General features: G+C 46.7%; 1 protein-coding gene across 5 annotated transcripts in view; it reads left to right on the top strand.

Moving 5' to 3' along the window:
- APBA2 (amyloid beta precursor protein binding family A member 2) overlaps nt 1-25,088 on the top strand; it is a 204,146-nt gene that overhangs the window by 122,415 nt on the left and 56,643 nt on the right. For all 5 annotated transcript variants that reach the window (XM_049705674.1, XM_049705676.1, XM_012536190.3 and 2 more), the window contains one exon: nt 18,422-19,412. In XM_049705674.1, the coding sequence (XP_049561631.1) occupies nt 18,462-19,412 (951 nt within the window). In that variant the 5' untranslated portion in view covers nt 18,422-18,461. The remainder of the gene's footprint in view (nt 1-18,421; nt 19,413-25,088) is intronic.

Below are 25,088 nucleotides of genomic sequence, written 5' to 3'. Positions count from 1 at the left end.
TAAAGATATGAATTTGGGGGGTATACAATTCAACCCAAAACAAGCACAGGACTGAATTTTGTTTTTGTAGTCTAATCTGAAAATCTATTTGATTAGGTGTATTTAATCCAGTCATGCTGATATGTTTGGGCTATTTTTGAGATATTTGTTGGTTAATATTTTCTTATTGCTTCTGTTTTGTTGTGTGGATTGCGTTTTCTGTGTTCCTTTTGTTTTCCTCTAGTGATTTAGAAATTATTCATCCTATTCCTTTTATAGAGATAACTCAGAGATAAACTTGTATTTTTCTGTTGCCACCTGGACTTGATGAATGTGCCCTCCTTCCTTAGAAAACAAAAATATTGGCATGTTCTTACTTCCCTCTGCTTGCTGCCTCAACCTCTCCGCCCACATTGATGGTATCATTTCTAATTTTAGTCCTAGAATTCCAGATTGTTGAAATATTTTACAGTCATTAGTAATAAATTTTACTTTTTTCCTCCTCCTCATCACTGTTCCTTTTGTATTTGTGATTCCTCCTTGTAACAGTACATTCATCATTTACTTATATTCTACTTGAATGTCTGAAAGTGTTGACATCTTGACTTCTCACGTGAAGGACAGTTTGGCTGGGTATAAATTCTGACCAATGTCTTTTCCTTGGAACTTTGGAGATACTCTCCCATTGTCTTCCTGCGTCCAGTGTTGCCCATGAGAAGTGTGATGTCAATCCAATAATCTGGTTCTCGTTGCTTTGTGTGTAACCCCCACCCCTGCCTTCTGAAGCATGGAGGATTTTCTCTATCCTTGTTCTGAACGTTCACTGTGATGCGTGCAGCAGAACTGTTGGCTAGTCTCTAAAAGGCATCCTCCCTACCTTCTCTTTTCCTTGCTGACAAGACCCCCAGTGCTGTGTGACTGCCTGGCCCTAGAGATGGAGGATGGGTGGTGTGCACCTGCCAGCTGATCCTACTCTCAGACTCCTCCAGTCACCCTTGCTTGCTTGGGGCCCTTCCATCCTGGAATCTGTCATTTTGGAACAACCTTGGAGTCTCACCCACTTTCCCCAGCTGTCCTTCCACCTGGGGCTGTGGTTTCATTCTTCCGTCTGAGTCTATCTGCCTTCCTGTTCAGTGATTTGTAAAGTTTCTGACCCACCAGAGTCACCCTTCTTTTCTTATCCAGCACAGTTTTATGATTACTGTCGAGGGGGCTCACCATATCTAAAAGGGATCCTTAGGGAAGTCATTTTTAAACTCTTGGGCACATAATGATCCGAGGTGCTTCATACAAAGATAGATTTCCAGGCCCACCTCTCAGCAGGTTCTGATCCAGGAATCTGTTTGAACCGTATTTTGAGAAATAGTGGTTTCATCATTACCTTGGGTTTCTGTCTATTTCTGAGTCATTTTCAGAAAAAGTGGCTTTAGTTGCTCTGGGAAGGTGGGGAACTCCAGAGGGCTTGAGATAGATGGAAAAGGCCTTGAGGTTTATACCCAAAAGCCAATAAATGGTTTTATTTTTATAATTGCGAGACCCATCCCCTAAATTACACAGTATGTGCTCCTTTAGATGCTCTGGTGAACTAGTCTTAGCATATGGGTGGCAAGAATTTCTGAGTACAGAAGATAGGGTGAGTACATGAATGTCTGAGGAAGATCCCAAGGCTGGTGTGAGGAAGGTCTGTCACTTGTAAGAAATACCTGAATGAGGACCCTACTCCTTAGTTAGCAGGTGTGAAGGACAGCTGAGCTTGGGACAGCATAGCTGCATAGAATTCTGCCGTGCAGGCTACATTATACCTAAATTCTGAATCCCAGGATGGCCAGGGGATCACCAGGGAAGGCTGTAGGCTGTACGTAGAATGGTATCTTTTTTTTTTTTTTTTTGTGGTACGCAGGCTTCTTACTGCTGGAGCCCCTCCCGTCGTGGGGCACAGGCTCCGGACGCGCAGGCTCAGCGGCCATGGCTCACAGACCCAGCCGCTCCGCGGCATGTGGGATCTTCCCGGACCTGGGCATGAACCCGTGTCCCCTGCATCGGCAGGCGGACTCTCAACCACTGCGCCACCAGGGAAGCCCCAGAACGCTATCTTAATACCGAGGAAAGGAAGTGGTGTTAGCAGGAGGAGACTGTGGGGAGAGGCCAAAGGTATGTGGTAAAGGGGACTTCTTTGAGAAGGGCCATTGAGAGTAAGAATGCCCAACTCGTGGCGGCAGGGGAATAGGTATCATCTCCATGAGAGCAGGAACTTTGTCTTGTTTGCCTCTGCCTCCCCAGTACCCGTGGTTGGTGTGTGTGGAAGGACCAGAGTAATATCTGTGCAGCTGTGATGGGTACATTTATGTGTCAACTTGGCTAGGCTATCGTGTCCAGTCGCTCGGTCGAACACCAGTCTAGATGTTGCTGTGAAGTCGTGTTGTACACGTGATTAACATTTAAATCACATGTAAGGCAGATGACCCTCCATGATGTGGGTGGGCCTCATCCAATGGCTTGAAGGTGTTTTGAGAAAAGACTGAAGTCCCCAGAGAGGAAGCAATTCTGCCTTCAGATCCAAGGCTGCCACATCAGCTCCTGCCATAAGTCCCAGGCTGCCCTGCAAATTTCAGGCTTACCAGGATCCTGTGAACCAATCCCTTGATATAAATCTCTCCGTCTACCTCCTCCTGGTTCTCATTTTCTGAAGGAGGCTGACTAAGGCAACAGTTTCCTCATCTGATCTGGTCACCGTCCACCTGGCTGTCTCACTGACTTCTGACTCGGGACAACCTCAGATTCAGGGACGAGCCATCTGTCTCTTCATCTCTTCATCCCCAAAGTCAGCCCTCACTGTCCAGACCAAATCTGCCATCGCATTAGTGGCACCGACTGGTCCTGTTCTGTCCTCCGCGCTCTGGCTTCAGATCCCGAGCCCCGAGGTCAGGGGCCCTGGGGTGGTAGCCTGCTCCACCCCGAGGTGGGCCTCGCGGAGAGGGTGGCAACACCCACAGAGAGATGCCTGGCCACAGCATGGGCAGCGGGAACTCCGCAGCTGCCAGGACGAGATGGGGCCGTGAGGAGGTCCGACTCCCCTGATCACAGTGGGAGGGGAGTATTTCCATCTTTATCCAAGCTGTCCTGCCCAGATATGGCCTTGAAATCCTCTTTTCTGTTTCATGTTCAGGAAGGACATGTGACTGGGCGCAGGGACCAGGGGGGCCTCGGCACAGCTGTGATGACTGCATTTAGCTTCTCAGATCTGAAACCTGCGAATCTGTTTTCCCGAGAAGTCCTGGCATTTTTATCCTTGATTCCAAAGATACGACCACTGGAGGGTGGGCAGGTGGCCTGGCGTCCCATCCAATGTGGTGTTAGATGAGTGGCATCAGCCCCACCTGGGCACCTGTTAGAAAAGCACACCCTCAGCTCCACCCAGATCTCCTGACTCAGAAGCTCTGAGGGCGGGGCCCAGTGTTCTGAGCTTTAACAAGCCCTTGGGTGACTCCGGGTCTCTAAAGTGTGGGGACCACTGGGTGAAGGAGCTGTCGGATGCAAAGCTGGCCAGAGATGGCACGAGGGGACAAAAGAGCCAGGGCCTTGGGACTGAACACGGACAGACAGGGCCCTGAGTGGGACCCTAGAGCCCCCCGACCCAGGACAGCTCTTGGGTCTTTGTCCCCAGTTGGAGGCTGAGCCCAGAGGCTGCTGGCGACAACACCTCCCCCCACCTCCCCCCACCCCAAAACTGGCGCTGGCTGCACCCTCTGCGGCAGGTGATGGACCAGGCGGCTGGAGAAGTGCCCGGGGTCCTCGCCAGAGCCGGCTCCGCCCCTCATCCCTGACTCACTCTGCACAGGGGAGCCCCGCCCGCCGACTTCTCCATCACCTGGCAGCCCTGTCACCTGCCAGCCACACATCTGCTTCGCCTCCCCCTCACAGCTGCCAGCAGACAGCCTAGGTATCTTTTTGAATTTTTATCTTGAAAAGCCACAAGCAGGGACCTAATTTGTAACTACCCACAGCCTCTCCCCTCCCCAGACTTTTCTAGGGTCACGAGGTGTTACTTAGGAGACAGGGCAGCCCAGGTCTCCTGTGGGGAGGATCAGAATCATTGTGCAGACGTCAGCCAAGAGCCGGGATGACACAGCTGAGCCCAAAGGTGGTGGGGGGCAGCTCTGGAGAAGCCTGGGGAGCTGCCCGTCAGTAGACCCCCAAAACTGGGGTATGGGTGGAGCTGGCTCTTCCCCAGCAAAGGACGAGGGCCCGCCCCACTCAGGGCTAGGGAGCCTGTGTGTGGGGAGTTTGGGGGTGCAGATACCCCAGGTGCCCTCCAGAGGAGAGGCGGCCCGGCAGGTGACTGCTGCATCTTCTTCTCTTTTGCAAACTCCCCCCACTGCCCACCCCACTCAATACCCCAGAGTTCCCTGCTTCCCACAGAGGAAACGTGTAAGAAAGTTACACATAAGTAGAGTTAAATTATTTAAAATGAGCCAGGAGAAGCTGGCTATTTAAAGAAATCCCGAGGGAGATCTTTTATTCAGAAGATCATCATGTGATGGAGTATCCTGCCGTCCTGCCGTTTTTCTCCACCTCGGGAGTTTTGTTTCAGCATTTTGCGTTTCCTTTACACCCTTCCAGCAGCCATTGCTGGTGGATGTGCTGGCCCCCACCTCTGCAGAAAGTTACAGAATGTTCCGGGGGGCCGGCAGACAGCCTGGGAGAATTGCGGGAAGGATGGCGTGAATGAATGATTGTGTGACATTCAGGTTGGCCAGCGCCTGGGTGGTGCTTCCAGGGCGTTTGTTGGGACGGGGTGGGGGGCTCGCAGGAGAGGAGGGTCTACAGGTGTCCCTGTGTTCCACGAGGCGGGCAGGGAGAGACAGCTCTCCGGCCTGGCTATTTCCGGCCAGAGTTTCCTGGGACTGGGGACAAATCAGTGCCAGAGCGAGGCGGACACTTGACTGTTCTTGTTAGAGGGGCCGTTCCCCTCCCCGCCCCCATGGACCCTGCCTCCTGCATCCTGAGCCAGGTCCACACTCCAGCTGCCACCTCTGGGTGAGCTGCTGGGGCTCTGCGCTCTGGCGGTGCTGCTGGCGTGGTGACAGCTGGCTCTTGCTTTGGCAACAACCTCTGCCCCCCCCCCCCCGCGCCCTCCACTGTCTGAATGAAGCACCCGCTCTCTGTTCTGGAGTTGGTGAACCGTGGCTTCTCAAAGAGCTGTTCCCTGGGCACGTCCCTCCCCAGCCCTCCTGGGAAACTCCCTTTTCTGGCCCCAAGTGGCCTCAGCCTCAGAGGGATACTTGAGAACTAATGGGATCCCAGCTGTGGAGGGGCCGAGGCCTGACACATCTGTCCCTACGGCAAAGCATGTGGTGACACCAAGTGGCCCCTCCATGAGGATGTAACACGGCAAAGAGAGCCTGGTAGGGAAGTAGGAGAACTGGTCCCAGCCCTCATGCTGAATGGACACTTCTGAAATGAGCTGAGAGACAGAAATTCTCAGAAGAGAAATATAAACTAAAAAAAGAATACTATAGAAAATTTAGACCTGAAAATATAATATCTGAAATAAAAATTTCCCTAGATGGGGTCAAAAGCAAAATGACTATGACACAGGAGAGAATCAGTGAAATTTAAGCAGATCAATAGAAATTATCCTGAATAACAAAGAGAAATAATGACTCTAAGAAATGAGCAAAGCTTTGGGGACTTATAGAACATTATAAAATACTCCAACATTTATACCATTAGAATCCTTTAATGAAAGAAGAAAGAGCTTGTTACACAAAAATATTTGACAGTATCATGCCTGAAAACATCCCATTTTGGTGAAAGACATAAATTTACAGATTTAAGAACCTCAAAACTGCCAAGAGGATAGACCAAAAGAAAATCACACCTAGATATATCATAATCAAACTGCTGAAAACCAAAGATAAAGGAAGAGTCTTGAAAGCAGCTAAATTAAAAATGACACATTGAATATAGGAGAACAATGAGTTGAGTAGCTGTGGATTTCTCATTGGAAACCATGGAGGCCAGAGACAATGGAACATCTTTAACATTCTAAAAACAAAACAAAACAAAACTATCAACCACAAATTCTGAATTCAGTGAATAAATCCTTCAGGAATGAAGGTGAAATAAAGACATTCTCAGATGAAGGAAAACTAAAACGATTTGTTGTCAGCAAACCTGAGTTGCTAAAGAAAGTTCTTTAGGATGAAGGGAAATGATACCAAAGGGACTGGGGAGTTCAGGAATGGAGGAAGAGCAACAGAAATGAAAAAGTATCTGAGTAATTATAATAGACTATTTTTCACCTCTAAAGTTCTTTAAAATACTTATGAGGGTTTTAAGCAAACATTATGACACTGAGGGTATGTGTGTGTTAATGTATATAGATATGATACATATGACAACTATATCATAAATCCTGTGGATAAAGGGACCTATATGGTTGTAAGACTCCTCCATTTTACTTGAAGTGGCAAAATGTTAACTCAAAGTAGAACATGAAAAGATATATATGTATTATATATATATGTATACATATATGCACAATATAATATATATATTAATCAATAGAGCAAGCATTAAAAAAGATACAAAGAATTATAGCCAAAAAGATAATAGATAAATGAAATACTAAAAAAAATTTAAACAATCCAAAAGTAGGCAGGAAGTGGGAAACAGAAAAACAAGAAACAAAGGAAACAAACAGAAAAATAATAAGAGTGGACCAAATCCAACCATATCAATAAATACATTAAATATAAATGGCCTAAACACACCATTTAAAAATACACATTAATAGATTAGATTAAGAAACAAGACCTATCAGTATATGCTTTCTACAAGGAATCCACTTTAAGTATGATGACACAGAGATATTACAAATAAGAGGATGGAAAAAAGATATACCATTCAAATACTAAAGAAAGCTGGAGTGGTTATTTTAACACTGGAGAAATTCTACCTTAGAACAAGGAAATTTGCCAGGGATAAAGAGGACCACTACACATGATAAAAGGTTTTGTTCATCAAGAAGACATAAAAACCCTAAACCTGTATGCTGCTAGCAATAGAACTCCTCAGTACATAAAGCAAAAACTGATAGAACTAAATGGAGAAAAATGGTTAAATCCATAATTAGAGACTTCAACATTAACATCTCTATAGCTGATAGAACAAGTAGATAAAAAAGCAACAAAGATACAGAAAATCTGAGTAACACTATCAATGAATATGTCCTAGTGGGCAGTTATGGAACACTCTACCTCACAACAGCAAAATACACATTCTTTTTCAAGTGCACATGGGGCCTTCACCAAGATAGACCATATTCTAGGCCAAAAACCAAACCTTAACAAATTTAAAATAATCAAAATCCTGCAAAGTATGTTCTTTGACCATAATGTAATTAAACTAGAAATTGCTGATAGGAAGATATTGGGGAACATCCCCAACTATTTAGAAATTAAACAGCATATTTTTGAACAATCCATGGGTCAAAGAAGAAGTCGCAAGGGAAATTAAATATTTTTAACTGAATGAAAATGAAAATATATTAAAATTTGTGGGATGCAGCCAAAGCAGTGCTTATAGAAAAGTATATAGCATTAAATGCTCATATTAGGAAAGAAGAAAGGTCTCATCAATCTGGGCTTCCATCTTAAGAAATGGACCAATTTCTTGAAATAATTCCCAAAACTCATTCAAGAAGAATTGGAGAACCTGAATTTTTCTATTTCTATTACAGATGTGAAATTTGTGGTTAAAAAACCTTCCAAAAAAGGAAATCACAGGCCCAGATGGTTTCACTGCTGAATTCTCCGAAACATTTAAGAGAAAAATAATACCAATTCTGCACAGTCTTTTTCAGAGAATAGAAGAGGCAAGAATACTTCCATATTCACTTAATGAGGCCAGCGTTGCTCTCATATGAGGAGATAAAGATATTGCAAGTTAATTACAGGCCATATCCCTTATGAACATAGATGTAAACAAATTCTTAACAATGTATTAGCAAAGTTAATCCAGCATTGCCTAAGGACAGTACATTATGGCCAGGTGAGGATTTCCCAGGAATGCAAGGCTGCTTCAAAACTCAAGCTTCAGTCAACACGTTCCACCATGTTAACAGGGTAAAGAAGGAAAACCATGCAAGCCTCTTAACACGGGTGGAAGAAGCATTTGACAAAGTGCAATCCATTCATTATTTAAAAAAAAAAAAAAACCTCTTAGCACACAGGAATGGAAACATCTTCAACCTGAAAGAGGGTGTCTACAAAAAATTTACAGCTAAGATCATAGTAGTGGTAAAAGATTGTTTTCCACCCAAGATCAAGGACAAGGTAAGGTCTTGTGGCTCTCATCACTCCTGTTCAACACCATCCAGGACGTCCTAGCCAGTGTGCTAAGGCAAAGAAAAGAAATAAATGGCGTGTAGATTGCAAAGAAATACATAAAACCAACTCTTAATTGCAGACTACATCATCGTCTGCAAAATCCCTTGGCATCTACAAAAAGCTCCTAGAATTAATAAATGAATTTAGCAAGGTCAGTATACAACAATCAGTTATATTTCTGTATTATATCAATAAAGCAATTGTAAGAAAACATGAACATTTACAATGCACCAAAAAAAGAGAAAAGGAATATGTTTATATTTAACAAAACATGTATAAGATTTGTATGCTGAAAACTACAAATACTGATGAGAGAAATCAAAGAACACCTAAGGAAATGGAAAGATAGATCATGTTTCTGCTTTGGAAGGTTCAGTATCGTTAAGATGTTAATTCTCCCCAAATTGATGTATAGATTTGATGCACTCCTAATCAAATTCCCAGCAGGGTTAAAAAAAAAAAAGGATATCAACGAGATGATTCTAGAATTTATATGGAAAGCCAAGGAAACTTAAATAGCTTAAACAATGGTTAGAGCCAGGGTGCAAACACACCCTGATTACATGCTGGAGAATTCTCCAGAAGATGAAAAACAAGGGAACTCCTTTGAGTGGTGTACTTTGAATCCTTAGGGATTGTATCAGTTTGCTAGGGCTGCTGTAACAAAGTACCACAAACTGGGTGGCATAAAGTACAGGAATGCATCGTTTCACAGCTCTGGAGGCCAGAAGTCTGAGATAAGGTGTCAGCAGGGTTGGTTCCTTCTGGGGGTTGTGAGGGAGGGTCTGTCCTGTGTCTCTTCCCCAGCTTCTGGCATTGCCCATCTTTCCCTACCCTGTAGATTTCTGCCTTCCTCGTCACATGCGTTCTTTCTCCCTGTGTCTGTCTTCAAATTTCTCCTTTTTATAAGAACATCAGTCATATTGCGTTAGAGCCCACCCTAATGATCTTATCTTTGCTAGGTCTTCAATGACCCTACTTCCTCACAAGATCACATTCTGAGGTCCTGGGGGTTAAGGGATTCAACGTATGAATTTGTGGGAGACACAAATCAGCCCATAAATAAAATGAGATTTATTTGAAATCTTCACAGTGATGTTTGCACTTGCAAGTGACTAGAAAAATATGAAATTAGCAGGACAGCCAGCAGAAATAAATCCACTTTTCCCTGGAGTCTTGTCTGCCTTCCCTGGAGGCTGTCTGTTTCCTTGTACCAGGATGGAGCTGGTAAAGGGCACTTGGCAATGTCCCTCTTAGCACAAGGCCTTGGCATGTGCAAAAGTTGGGCCCCTTCTCAAGCATGTTGAGAAAAAGGTCAGTGATGGTAATGTTTTGTTTAATTGCCTTCTTGTCTGGACCCTTGCTTTTTTCCTAAAGGCGACTGGGAACAGGGGCTGACTTTGGTTAAGTCACCACTATCTCCAGCTGTTCTCATGGGAGAGAATTAACTTATTACTATTAGGAGTAACTAATAAGAACAGCAAATGTCTGCCATCCCAGAAGTTCCTTGGGTGCCAAATTGCTATACGTTACAGCATGAACATGGGTGACAGGTGTAGATTACATTGTGGGATGTTGAAAATACCAGCTCCTGGAGACTTGCTATTGGTAAAGGGCTGACAGCATTTAAAAATTGTATTTAAGGGACGGATCATTCCATTTTGCTCATTCTGAGAGTAGGACATGGTGGGACAGGTATCCTGGCATATCGAAAGCCCAGATGGAACAAATCATGCCCACCCAATGCCCTGGGACTCTTTCAAGGGATGCTAAGACCCCCATCCTTCCTCTGAAGAAAAGCCCGCTGACAGGTGTGGCTGCAGAGGGCTCACACTCCACGGCACTTGTCTTTTTATTTATTATTTGTCTGTAGAAATACCACACTTAGAAATGAAGAAAGGAGGGAAGTGAATAACAGTGTCCCATCACTCAAAGGCAACCCTTTGCTGGGATTTTAATGCATTTCTTCACAGTTTGTTCTGTGTTTATTTGGTTGTGAATAAATTATAACAGCACATTTTATACAATACACTCTTTGTAAATATTTTATTTGTTTTTTCTTCTTTTTGCGGTACGCAGGCCTCTCACTGTTGTGGCCCCTCCCACTGCGGAGCACAGGCTCCGGACGCGCGGGCTCAGCGGCCACGGCTCACGGGCCCAGCCGCTCCGCGGCATGTGAGATCTTCCCGGACCGGGGCACGAACCCGTGTCCCCTGCATCGGCAGGCGGACTCCCAACCACTGCGCCACCAGGGAAGCCCTGTAAATATTTTAATCACTGCATAATTGTCTTACAGATGTGCTAATAACATTGGCTTAACTGGGATCGGCTCCTGGAGATTTGGTGTGTGCTCAACATTTTTGCCGTTCTTACTGACATTTTGCAAAAAAGAAGCACACCCCTCTGTGACCCCAAGCTAGGTGGTATGGTCTTGTGTGACAGTGTTGGATGTCAGCCTGGTTTCTGAAGACTAATTTTTTAACTCTTGTAGAATTCTGAAGATTAGTTAATTTCAGAGCTCGTGGTTGTCTGTGACCTTGCAGCAAGATGCTTATTCAAGGTCTCCTGTCTGGGATGTTTGAGCTGATTGTACAGGTGTACTCCAGGACTGTTTAAACCCATATTGTGTGTAGTCAAAGCAACTGTGTTATATTTGGAAGGAAAAAAAGAATATTATCTTTACAACATGGGAGACCCAACTGGGAACAAGATTGGGGGCAGCGACAGTTCGGCCGAGTCCATAGCTCATTTGTAAGATAGCGTTTTAACGCAGCCTGTGTTGTGGCCCCTGCATCACTATGTTTCACCTTGGTCTGCTGTCTTTCAGCTCTTCTAAGAGCTGGCTAATGCTGTTTCCTCTTACAGAAGAAAAATGTGGCTTAGAATAAGGACAGTGGAACCCTTTATTGTTGACAATGAGCCTTTATTTCCCACATCTCATGAGGATGTTCCAGGAGGAGAGTGGTGAGCACCGAGGCAGGGGCTGCATTTGTATTGATTCATGAGCCGTTCTAGAATTGAGTATGGACACAGGGCCTCATTTCCTTGGATGCATAGCAGATAGTCATGCTTCTCCTGAACATTTGAATTGCTTTCCAGGTGGTCTTTTCTGAAGGATTTGTCTTTAATATGATTAATCAGAAGCAGAGGACCTCCTGGGAATGTAAATTGGTGCAGCCACTATGGAAAACAGTATGGAGAGTCCTCAAAAAATTAAAGGTAGAGTTGCCGTATGATCCTGCAATCCCAATACTGCATATATATCCAGAGAAAACTCTAATTCGAAAAGATACATGCACCCCAATGTTCATAGCAGCACTGTTTACAACAGCCAAGACATGGAAGCAACCTAAGTGTCCATCAACAGAGGAATGGATAAAGAAGATGTGGTAGATATATACAGTGGAATATTACTCAGCCATAAAAAGGAATGAAATAGTGCCATTTGCAGCAGCATGGTTGGACCTAGAGATGATCGTACTAAGTGAAGTAAATAAATCAGACAGAGAAAGGCAAATATCATATGACATCACTTATATGTGGAATCTAAAATATGACACAAATGAACTTATCCACAAAACAGAAACAGACTCACAGACATAGAGAACAGACTTGTGGTTGCCAAGAGAGAGGGGGCATGGGGGAGAGATGGATTGGGAGTTTGGGATTAACAGAGGTAAAGCATTATATATAGGATGGATAAACGACAAGGTCCTACTGTATAGCACAGGGAACTATATTCAATATCCTGTGATAAACCATAATGGAAAAGAATATAAAAAAGAATGTATATATGTGTATAATGAGTCACTTTGCTGTACACCAGAAATTAACACAGTATAAATCAAATATACTTCAATAAAATTTAAAAAGAAGTATACATAAAGAAGCAGAGTTCCTCAATATGTTTGCCGACACCCCCCTCCCCCCCACTGTCGGGGTGGTGAATGCTCTTCTGGCCACACCCCTCCTGGGCCTTTTCTGAGGACCTGGACCTTGGATTGAAAAAAAAGTTTTAAAGGGTCCTGGGTAAAAGGCCTGGAGTGAGGAAAATGGTGTAGAGCATATCCTTAGGGAAACATCAAGACATTATTTATTATACAGAAATAAAACACAGTTTGTGTGTTCAATAGGGGAAGAGTTAGATAATGTCCATTGGGCCAGGAAATATCATGTAGCCATTAAATAATACTTCATAGAGAGTTTCTACTGCATTCTCTCCCTTCAAATGTCATTTAAAATGTTCCTCAACTCCCTGTATGTAGTAGGAAAAAAAAGTGTTCATGGAAGTGAGGCCAGTGTGGGTTACTCTCTTATTTAACCCACTTCAAGCCCTGCAGGCAGGGCCATCATTTCCAGTTTCCCAGGAGGGGAAGGCCATTCATCCATTAAATATCTTGCCAAAGGCCTGACAGTAAGTGGAGGTCTGAATTTAAACAAGGACTTTCTGTCTTCATCTTTAATAGGAGGCTCTTTCTCTTACACCAAAAGTGCCCCTGTAGGTTTGATGTAATTCTGCAGACCCTTCAAAGACGCGGCTGCCCTCCGGGAGGCCACCGGGTCCTTCCATTTGTATCCACGGAAGACAGAACTGTTTGCACCATCAAACTCTGGAAAAGCCAACAACAGCCTTGTATTTAATGGGGAAAACTTTTCAAAAACTAGATCATTCACAGGGACCTGCTAAGCCCTATTGGAGGCTGAGGCAAAAAGAAAAAAGTCAGTCATACCGATCTTTATTTAACATTTTGATATTTTGTTCATTGTGGATTTTTTTCCATTAAATTTTGATTTTTTTTTTAAGTATTCCATTGAAGTCGTATCTGTTTTGATTCCTGAGTTTTTTTGGCGCCCTGTTAAATTTTGCACCCGAGGTGAGTGCCATGCCTGCCTTACCCTGGACCAGCCCTGGTTAAAAAGTAAAGGCATTTTCATTACAATTGGGAATAAGTCAGGGGTGCCTCAGCCCCACTGTCATGTAACTGTGGAAGGGCAGTACAGCCAGACAAAATGCTGGAAAAGAATAAAATTATCAACTAAAACTATTGGAATTTAAAAATGGGCTTATAATACAAAAGCAGTAGGGATTTTTTTTCTATGTACCAACAATAGTCAGATATATATGATAGGAGAGAATATCCATTCCCCATGGCTACAAAAACTAATATGTCTTAGAATCAGCTTCCTCTGACATGTCTACAGCTATGAAGAAACCCACAGTGCTGCTGACATTTAAGACTTGAATAAATGGGGAGATATTTCTTGAGTGAAAAGACTCAATGTTGTGTGTATAAAATTTCATCATTGTTGGGCAGTAGAAAATAGAGTGGGAGATGATTTTGCAGCGAGCTGGCAGCAGTGGCTTGGCCACCTGGATTTTTTTGTTGAGGCGAGAAAAGGAAGGATCCTCTATTTTTTAAGAGTGGACAGAGGTGGGTTGTCCTCGGCCAAATCTGCTTGCTTCAAGGGACAACGTGCATGCCACCTGGAGCCAGAGGAAATGTGTTCTCTCTGACATTGCCTGGGCCTGTGAGCTGCACCCCATCCCCAGCTGCAAGGAGTGCAGATTTCCCTTGAGGGTGGCCAAACATCTCGTCTTGAAGCAGGCAAATCTGGCCACTATCTGGAACCCTTTATTATCTTGAAATATTTAGCCCGTCTGAAAAGCATACATGCGGAAGGTAGGGAGCAGCTTAGTTTCCTCCCAAACGATCGCCCCAGTGGTTTTCAAATTTTGTACACATTAAAAACCTGGATGCTGGATCACGGCTCTACCAATGAACTTGGAATGTCAGGCGTGAGTACCCGTAAAATTCCCCAGGTGGTTCCAGTGTGCAGCCCAAGTATCCCAATACCCCTCCCCAAATAGACTATTCTTTTCCACATGCCTTAGGGTGACCAGCCATCCTGGTTTTAGCACTGAAAGTGCTGTGTCCTCGGAAACTGTGTTCAGTCCCAGAAAACCAGGATGGCTGGTCACCCTACATGGTAGAGACTACATTCCTACATGAACATATGTCTGTTTCTGGACTTTCTCATCTATACCATTTCTGTCTGTCCAGCAACACTACCATGCCATTTTAATTACCATGACTTTAGAGTATAGTTAAATGCTTGATAAGGCAAATTCTCCTCACAGTCTCATTTTTTAGATCTTTCCCAGCTATTTTCACAAGTTTGTTCTTCTAAATGAACATAAGAATTACTAGGTCAAGGTCTCCCCAGTATTCCACTGAGATTTTGGCTGGGACAGCCTTAAATTATAGATTACTTTGGATAAAACTCTAATTCGAAAAGATACATGCACCCCTATGTTCATAGCAGCACTGTGCACAATAGCCAAGACATGAAAACAACCTAAATGTCCATTGACAGAGGAATAGATAAAGAAGGTGTGGTACATATATACAATGGAATGTTACTCAGCCATTAAAAAACAATGAAATAATGCCATTTGCAGCAACATGGATGGACATAGATATTATCATACTAAGTGAAGTAAGTCAGAAAGAGAAAGACAAATACCATATGATATCACATATGTGGAATCTAAAATATGACACAAATGAACTTACCTATGAAACAAAAACAGACTCACGGACATAGAGAACAGACTTGTGGTTGCCAAGGGGGAGAGGGGGTGGACCAGGAGGGATGGATTGGGAGTTTGGGATTAACAGATGCAAACCATTATATATAGAATGGATAAGCAAGGTCCTGCTGTTGAATATAGCACAGGGAACTATAGTTGATATCCTGTGATGAACCATAATGGAAAAGAAAATGATAAAGAATATGTGTGCATGTGTGTGTGTGTGCATATATATATATGTATATATATGCGTGTGTATATATATATATATACATATATATATACACACACATATATATACATATATATGTATAAAACTGAATCACTTTGCTGTATAACAAAGATTAACACAACATTGTAACTCAACTATACTTCAATAAAATAAATTTTAAAATTATAGATTACTTGGGTAACATTAATAGGATCAGGATCTGCTCTATGTTACCATATACTTTAGTCCTTGAGTCTTACATTGGCCAGTAGGGTGTTGTATATAGGTGTGGGCATACACATCTAGGTGTGCGTAAGATGTTGTTCCCCCCAGATGACATAGAATTCAAAGTTAAGATAGTAAGAGATACTGTGTACCTTGGTTTATCCTTTGACAAGGATGTGAATACCTGCAGTGTGCATGGCCTGGTGTCAGACCCTGGGGAGCTACAGAGACGCTACAGAGATGGTGCCCTGCCCTCTGCAAAGAAAAGGGACCCGTGTGCTCCTGTGCAAGTAACCACTAGCCCCATTGGCCCTCCACCATCCTGGTTTCCAAGGCATAGGGATCTGGTCACACCTTAGCCAGCACATTCCATACACACTTTAGGGACCATTTTGAGGAAGGCTTTTCCTGGAGATTGTGTCCAAAAGAGTGTTTGCCAAGTGCCTTGTATCATTCCGACAGCAGGTGGCACATCTGTTGCGGTTGGCTGTACTTTGTGGGAAATCTGCTGTACAACAGTGCTTGGTACTCCTGATGCATCCTCTCTGATCAGCTGTATTTTAGGGAACACTGGACACCTTGCTCTCTACCAGGAACAGATCTCTGGAATGGGCCCGTCAGTTTCAGGGTTTGGGGATGGGGTGACTCGGGAGGACGCTCAGACCCTGCAGGGTCCATCTCAGTGACGGTTTTCCTGGTGTGGGACCACTTTCAGGAGTGTGGGCTGCTCTGGGGAAGTGATGTGGATCTTTTAGTGTCTAGCGATGCTGTGGAGACACGGCCACTTGTGAGCCTCTCACTTCCCTAGAGGACGGGAAGGGTGTTTCCATTGGTCTCCATTCCTCTAGCCGCCTGTCCCCCAGTGTCTCCCGAAGGGGCTGAAAGAGAAATCTTGTGTCACGTGCCTGCTGAAAATTGCCCAATGACGCTGCATGGTTTGTGGGATAAAATGCAGGGTCCTGGGCGGTGGGGTACAGGACCCTCCCAGTTTGGGCTTTGCGGTGGCTGGTGGTGCCGTGACCCACATCCCGTAAGCAGCAGCCACGTCCTTTGCGTCGCGTCCTGGGTGTCCCCCTTCTCCTGGTGGTCCTCCCTCTGGAGTCCCCCTTCCTGGGCCCCCACCCCATCGAGCCGTGAGGCTCAGGCTCACGTCCCGTGTCTCTCTATGGCACTCGGCCTGGATGGCTCCTGGCAAATCTGGTCAGTGCTGTCGTTTGGAGTAAGGAGGAAGCAGAGGCTTGTGTGTGCCGGGGAGGGGGGCGGACTTGAGATGGGCTTCGAGGGGCAGCGGATTTCAGTTTGAAAGGGGTAGGGCGCCTCCTCATTGGCTTCATCATGTCTTTGGAATGAAAGCTTCTCTTTTTCTTTTTGAGAGCAAATAACCTGATCTTATGACCATTTGTCTTGGTCCCTTGGGCTCCTCAATCAGTGAGCATCTTCACAAAGTCATGAGTGAGACGGCCGACAGGCACGTGAAAAGATGCTCAACATCGCTAATTATTAGAGAAATGCAAACCAAAACCACAGTGAGGTACCACCTGGCACCAGTCAGAATGGCCATCATTAAAAAGTCTACAAACAGTAAATGCTGGAAAGGGTATGGAGAAAAGGGAACCGTGTTTCACTCTTGGTGGGAATGTAAATTGGTGCAGCCACTATGGAGAACAGTATGGAGGTTCCTTAAAAAACTAAAAGTAGAATTACCATATGACTCAGCAATCCCACTACTGGGCATATACCCAGAGAAAACCATAATTCAAAAAGACACATGCACCCCAGTGTTCATTGCAGCACTATTTACAATAGCCAGGTCACGGAAGCAACCCAAATGCCCATCGACAGACAAATGGATAAAGACGATGTGGTACATATATACAATGGAACATTACTCAGCCATAAGAAAGAATGAAATAATGCCATTTGCAGCAACATGGATGGACCTAGAGATAATCATACCAAGTGAAGTAAGTCAGAGAAAGACAAATATCATATGATATCACTTATATGTGGTATCTAAAAAAAATGGTATAAATGAACTTATTTACAAAACGAAAACATACAGACAGACATAGAAAAGAAACTAATGATTATCAAAGGGGAAAGGGTGGGGGAGGGATAAATTAGGAGTTTGGGATTAAAAGATACACACTAGGGCTTCCCTGGTGGTGCGGTGGTTGAGAGTCCGCCTGCCGATGCAGGGGACATGGGTTCATGCCCCGGTCCGGGAAGATCCCACATGCCGCGGGGTGGCTGGGCCCGTAGGCCGTGGCCGCTGAGCCTGCGCTCTGTAACGGGAGAGGCCACGACGGTGAGAGGCCCGCATACCGCAAAGAAAAAAAAAAGATACATACTACTTTATATAAAATAGGTAGACAACAAGGATCTAATCTATAGTTCAGGAGACTATATTCAATATCTTATAATAACCTGTTGTGGAAAAGACTCTGAAAAAGAATATATATATAAAACTGAATTGGGCTTCCCTAGTGGCGCAGTGGTTGAGAGTCCGCCTGCCGATGCAGGGGACACGGGTTCGTGCCCCGGTCCGGGAAGATCCCACATGCTGCGGAGCGGCTGGGCCCGTGAGCCATGGCCGCTGAGCCTGTGGTCCGGAGCCTGTGCTCCGCAACGGGAGAGGCCACAGCAGTGAGAGGCCCGCGTACCGCAAAAAAAAAAAACAAAAAAAACTGACTCACTGTGCTGTACACCTAAAAGTAACACAATGTTGTAAATCCACTATACTTCAAATAAAAAGAAAAAAAAGAAAGGGAAGTCTCGAATGAGCGGGGAGTTGGGGGGAAAGCAGCAGGCGTCCTGGGGGTCGTTGGGGCCTCCTCCTCCAGCCCCGGTGTCCTCCTCTCTCTCTGGCAGGTGTGTGCGCCGGTCCTGGCACACCCGTCAGCTGGGGTGGGGGCGTCACGTCGTTTGAACAGACTCGCGTTACATCGCTCTGGTGTAAACCATGCTGGCGGGGCGTGCTTCTCGGGCTCTGACTGTCCTGTCCCCTCTTCCTCCCCACAGTGGCTGCCCGTTGGTGACAATGGCCGCGTGACTGCCCGCCATGGCCCACCGGAAGCGTCCGAACACGGCGAGCAGCATGCTGGACCACAGGGCGAGGCTGGGCCCGGAGCCCGAGAGCGAGGATGCTGAGCTGCCCCTGGAGGAGTACGTGCCCAAGGGCCTGGAGCTGGCGGCCCTGCGGCCCGAGAGCCCTGTGCCCGCCGAGCAGGGCGGCCACGACCACAGCCCCGACGGGGACTCCAGCTCCGACTACGTGAACAACACCTCCGAGGAGGAGGACTATGACGAGGGCCTCCCCGAGGAAGAGGAGGGCATCACCTACTATATCCGCTACTGCCCCGAGGACGACAGCTACCTGCAGGGCATGGACTGCAACGGGGACGGCTACCTGGCCCACGACGCGCACCACCTGGAGACGGACGAGTGCCAGGAGGCGGTGGAGGAGTGGACGGATCCGGCGGGCCCGCAACCGCACGGCCACGGGGACCAGGACAGCCCCGGCTACCGGGACGGCCGCCTCCCCACCCCAGAGGTTGAGGCCTCTATGCTGGAGGCCCAGGACCAGGAAGAGGGCGTCCACTACTGTCCCGGCGAAGAGGCCTACCAGGACTACTACCCCACTGAGGCCAACGGGAACGAGGGCAGCGCATCCCCCTACCGCCCGAGGCGCGGGGACGGGGACCTGGAGGACCAGGAAGAGGACATCGACCAGATCGTGGCTGAGATCAAGATGAGCTTGAGCACGAGCAGCATCGCCGGTGCCGGCGAGGCCAGCCCTGAGCACGCGCTGCTGCAGGCACCCGAGCCGGGGCCCGGGGGCCCCTCGGAGGCCTGCCCGCCTGCCGAGGCCCGCCGCGGCCCCAGCAGACACGAGGGCCGGCCCAAGTCCCTGAACCTGCCTCCCGAGGCCAGGCACCCCGTAGACCCCCAGAGAAGCTTCAAGACCAAGACCAGGACTCCCGAGGAGAGGCCGAAGTGGCCCCAAGAGCAGGTAGGACCCTGGCTGTCCCCAGGGAAGGGGATGGAGGGGCGCGGAGAGCAAAGGTGCTGCTGTAGCCTGTAGATCAGAACGTGTGCCTAGCTCTGCATCCCCTCAGTTATGTGTGGATGGCCCAGCCGCTCCTGTTCACCCATCAGGGGCCTTAGTTAAATGTCAAGAAAATCTGGTGGAAGGCAGACTGGCAACCAGGGCTCCCAGGAGACACCCAGCCCACCCAGAAGAGGTTGGGTCTTAGTGTGCCTGCCCTGGATCTGCTCACGTGGGGGTGGTCCCTGTGACGGTTGCCCCTCACCAGGGGGTTTCTTCAGGCTGGCCGGACTTCGGCAAGGATGCGGGGCTACTGGCGAGCGCAGGCAGCTGCGGCCGGTGGTTGGGGGTAGCCTAGCGTCGAGGGGCAGCGACCTGAGTGCATTTCACTGGGGATGGTTTTATTGGGTGACACTTCTCTGAAAGCCTGGGGGCCTTGGCATGATGGCCGATTAGCTGTAAAAAACCGTTTTGCAAATGATTATTTGAAGGTTTGACGAAGTCTTGGAGAAGAGATGTATGCTAATGAGGCCAGTGGGTTTAAGCGTAACTATTTTCTTTTAATTATAGCAAAGTGAGTGTGTATTCTAATGAACACTCTTGACAAGCTGCCTTTCAAAAAAAACTTACGTGTATATAAAAAGATGTGAATATTAGACGCATGTAAAGGAACTTGTGTTTAGCTAAATCTGTGGACAAATGAGAACGAACTGCTTTCATATTTTTTAAAGGCTTCATTAATATTATTTTTTTCCCAGAAGAGTTCATGCATTTGAGAAGTATAGATAGTGAGAGCTCGTGTTTGGGCAACAAGTCCTATCGACTCACTGTAGGTTTCTGGAACTTCCCTTTGATGCTTTTTTTTTTTAAAGATCGTTAAGCATAAATTGACTTCACTTTCGGGGTGTTCCTGTCATTTGAGGCCGTTCTGTGTGTGCTGGGGGCTCTGGGGTGTAAAGAAACTGCTGTGCGCTAGCAGATGTGGAGGGGCCCCCCAACAATAGCGGCGGCTCTGGGGTCAAGGTCTGGACTTTAGGGAACAGTACTGCTGTCCTTCTGCAGTCCTGGCAGGGCTGGACTCACCACCCTGCAGCGGCGATGGTGCCGCAGGTCAATGTGGACCACGCGAGGCAGATGACGTGCTGAGCTCACCAGGACAAGTGATGCCCGGACAAAGTTCTAGTCGAGAGAAATGATCTCTAGGGCATATGGTGGGGAGTGCACGAGACCTGATGTTGGCCTTTACTTAAACCACATGCCAGTTTGAGTGAAAATGCAGCCCTTTGGGTTGGAGGGCTGGGGGTGGATGAGGGTGGAGGTGGGGGCCCAGAGGAGGTCTGTTCTTCAGACGTGGCATTGGGTGGAAGGGCAGGTACCTTTTCTCTCCAAATAGAGTGTTTCCTTGAAACAAATGCTCTCTTCCAAGACCCCGGAAAGGCTCATTTATGCTGGTTTATTATTGCCTAGCTTTTCTGGCTTTATTCACTCATTCATTCACAAGTTAATTCCATCAAGGGGAGAGGCTGGCGATTCCCAGCTCGGGGCGGACAAGGGCCCCCGAAGAAACTGGCCTCCTCTTGAGGGCTCTGCCCTGGCTGGGTCATCATGTCTTGTAGACCCGAATGGCCCATCCAGATGAAGAACACTTTGAAATTTGATCAAGTAGAGCCGCTGGTGACAGGAACCGTCTTGAAAGCAAGATGTGCGTGCGTGCGTGCGTGCGTGTGTGTGTGTGTGTGTGTGTGTGTGTCTCTGTGTGTGTGTGTCTGTGTGTGTGTGTCTGTGTGTGTGTGTATGTGTGTCTGTGTGTAAAGAAGGAAGTTCCCTGGGAATTTTGGCAATTCCTTGCTTCAGACCACAGCCTGCCTTTCTAAAAGGAACCCCCTTCTACCCTGGGAATATCCAGGCCGTGTGGCCAGCAAAGTCCTGGCCCCCAACAGGTGCACAGGGTGCTCCTGGGTCCCACGCCAGCACCCCCAGTACTGTGCACACAGTGAAGGCTGTGGTGGAAATCACCTGAGGGAGAAATGGACAGCATCAGCCATCTAGGTGCTTAGACTGTTGGTTTGTAAAGCATGGTCCACGGCCCAGCACCACCGGCGGCAAGGACTGCCAGTGCCAAGCCTGCATTTTGTTTTGTTTTTTTAATTAGTTTTTATTGGAGTATAGTTGGTTTACAATGTTGTGTTAGTTTCTGATGTACAGCAAAGTGACTCAGTTATACATATACATATATCCACTGATTTTTACATTATTTTCCCATATCGGTCATTACAGAGTATTGAGTAGAGTTCCTTGTGCTATACAGTAGGTCCTTATTAGTTAAGGCTGCATTTTAGCAAGATGCCACATGCAGTTTGAGAAGCAATTCTTGGAGGACTCCTGTTGGAGGAGAAGTACATAGATAGCATCCCTCCTTTCTTCCCCTCATTTCAAAGCTCGAAAAGTTATGTCGTGGGTGCTTCTAAGAGTGCTGAATAGCACTTCACTCAGTCGCTGTACGGACAACAATATTACAATAGAATTAGAAAGGGGACTGTGGTTCCCACCTTCTCAGACTCTGGCACTGAGCATAAACAATGTCTCTAGCTGCCATCGTGGTCCCACGTGTGATTCTGCCATCCTGCTTTTAAAATCTGACATGTTGTAAATGTCGCTCTGTGTTGTCATATCATTTTCATGATCCTTTTTGCCAACCTTTGAAGTTCAGGCAATGGGCCATCTAATTGATTTGTCCGTACATATCCTGCCCTGGAGTGTGCAGGTTGCGGGTGGCATTTTCTTTTATATGCGAGACTATACAGACCTCTTTGTATGAGGGAGGCAGGTTTTCCTCCTTTGGATTTATTACTTGAGGATAAATTCCCAGGCTATGCATGAATGCTGACCCCATGATCCTCTTGTCTGATACTTTATTTTTCTTCTATGAATGGTTGGTGCCTTTTATCTTTTGGGGTCTCGATGCTTTTCCATTTCCTAGCAGCACTTTATGCGTGCACCACAGATGTTACTTTTTGCTGCAGATGTTTTTCTTTAGCCTCTTTTCTTTTTTTTTTTTTTTTTTTTTTTGCGGTACGCGGGCCTCTCACTGTTGTGGCCTCTCCCGTTGCAGAGCACAGGCTCCGGACGCGCAGGCTCAGCGGCCATGGTTCACGGGCCCAGCCGCTCTGCGGCATGTGGGATATTCCCGGACCGGGGCGCGAACCTGTGTCCTCTGCACCGGCAGGCGGACTCTCAACCACAGCGCCACCAGGGAAGCCCTAGCCTCTTTTCTTTTGAAAAGGCTCCAGTTTGCAGTTAGAGCTGCCCGCATGCAGCTCTGAGGAGACTGAGAGGTCTGCACAGGGGCACGCAGGTCTGGAGAACCTGAAGGAGGTGTACTTGGCGTTGTGGGAAGCTAGAGTGTGATCGTGGGGAAAAGAGGAGACCCACGTGTGAGTATTTTTATAGGAAAAAAGTTTTTTCAAATCAATGAAAGTTTATTGAGGACATTTTGGAAAATAGAGGCAAAAAATATTTTGCCCTGTGACATTGTAGAATTCCAGCATCGAGTTTTCATTTTGTAGTAGCCTACATGGGGAAAGAATCTGAAAAGGAATATATCTATAACTCAGGTGACTTTGCTGTACACCTGAAATAACACAACATGGTAAATCAACTATACTTCAATAAAAAATAAATTAATGAAAAAACAAAACAGGGCTTCCCTGGTGGCGCAGTGGTTGAGAGTCCGCCTGCCGATGCAGGGGACACGGGTTCGTGCCCCGGTCCGGGAAGATCCCACATGCCGCGGAGCGGCTGGGCCCGTGAGCCATGGCCGCTGAGCTTCCGCGTCCGGAGCCTGTGCTCCGCAATGGGAGAGGCCACAACAGTGAGAGGTCCGTGTACCGAAAAAAAAAAAAAAAAAAAAGTTTTCAAATCAAAGAGACAAATTGCCTCTCAGGATTTCCCCGAAGCATCCGCTTAGAGGTGTTCTGTAAACAAGGTGTGCCTCATCCTTATTTTTCATGGATTCGGTATTTGTGAATTTGCCTACTCACTAGAGTTTATCTGTAACCTTAAAAATCTATACCCATGGCACTTATGCAGTCCTTTTCGGACATGCACAGACAGGCAAAAAAATTGAGTCATTCAACACGCCAGTTCCCAGCTAAGTTTGAACAAGGAGATGCCCTGCCCTCTTTCAGCTCATACTATGAAAAAGTGTCCTTTTTGTGGTCCTTTTAGTGCCGTGTCTTCTGCATTTGTGTGCTTGTTACTGGTGATAGAATGACCCCCAAGTGCAGTGCTGAAGTGCTGTCTAGTGTTCCTAAGCGCAAGAAGGCTGAGACATGCCTTTTGGAGAAAAACACGTGTGTTGGGTGTTTCATTCAGGTGTGAATGACAGAGCTGTTGGCCGTGAGTTCAGTGTTCACAAGTAACAACATGGTACATTCAGAAAAAGGAAGAAGAGTTTGCCGATCTGTACCTGGGGCTGCTCCACGGAGTGCTGGAGTAACATCTACAGTGTGTGAGGGAGTGATGGAAAAGTGGCTAACTTGTGGATTTGTGAGATGACCACCCATTCAAAAACATCTTGTTATAAGGTTGAAAACCCTAACTCTGACCCTAGCCAATGAAATTGACAGTCTTGTTATCCCGGGTCAGGAAAATGTGAAACTCTTCTCAGCTACTGTTTTATTATATATACTGGATATAATTAATTCTTTGTGAGTAATACATGGTAAATAAGGTGTCTTTAAATAGAAACATACGTCGAACAAGGTCCTGTATGGATCGGTTGATGAAATGTGGGGACCAGAGGCTCGGGAAGCTCACCCTGTATTTTCTCTGGGAACGGTGGTCCAGGATCCCCTCATTCAGGGTTCACGGCAACTTTATTGAACATCACAGCCACGAACAAGGAGAGCTGACCGTATCGGGTTGGCAGATGACTTTGAGAAACTCTGCTGCAAAGCCTTCCCCTTCCTAGAGATCCCCTCCGTGCTCACGTGGGTGCTGCCTTCATCCCAGACTCCCAGCGACGAGGACTCCGCAGCCCTGCTCCGCCCGCCTCTCCCGAACACTCTGGAGCCTCGAGCCCTTTTCTCTCCCCACAGGAATACACCAACCGAAGATGCACAACCTCGGGGCAGAGGGCCAGACCATGGGACATCCCAAGACCTGTCCCCGTATGGCTCAGTCCCAGGATGGTCACCGTCAACCCACAGTGGTGGGAAAGCTGTCACCTCTGTCACCTGTGGGACGCGTGGCTTCTGAGGATTTAATGTTTCTTGTTTTGCCATTTGTGGAGAATCCCTGGGTGACGGTGGAGGTGACGCCGGTGTGGGTAGTGATGGCCAGCACCGTGCTAGGGCTTTATGTATATGATCTCAGTGCATCTTAGAGCAACTGGAAGAGGTAGGGACTAGGGTTATTCCCATTTTACAGACGAGGCCTTTGAGACCTGTGTGGGGTCAGTACCGCATCCATGGTTACACAGCATGAGGCCTGAACAGTTTGTTAGGGCAAGGCTCATACCTGTGACCCTGGGCAGCTCTAGAAGAGGTGATGCCGAGCTCAGCGAGGCGGTGAGTGTGGGTGAGTTTCCTCTGCCCTGTCATCTGTTTACTCGTTATCCGTTATCACGAGACCTGACGG

Source organism: Orcinus orca, chromosome 2 (genome assembly GCF_937001465.1).
Source record: "Orcinus orca chromosome 2, mOrcOrc1.1, whole genome shotgun sequence".
Classification (NCBI taxonomy): Eukaryota; Metazoa; Chordata; class Mammalia; order Artiodactyla; family Delphinidae; genus Orcinus; species Orcinus orca.
This window is presented reverse-complemented; position numbering and strand designations above follow the sequence as displayed.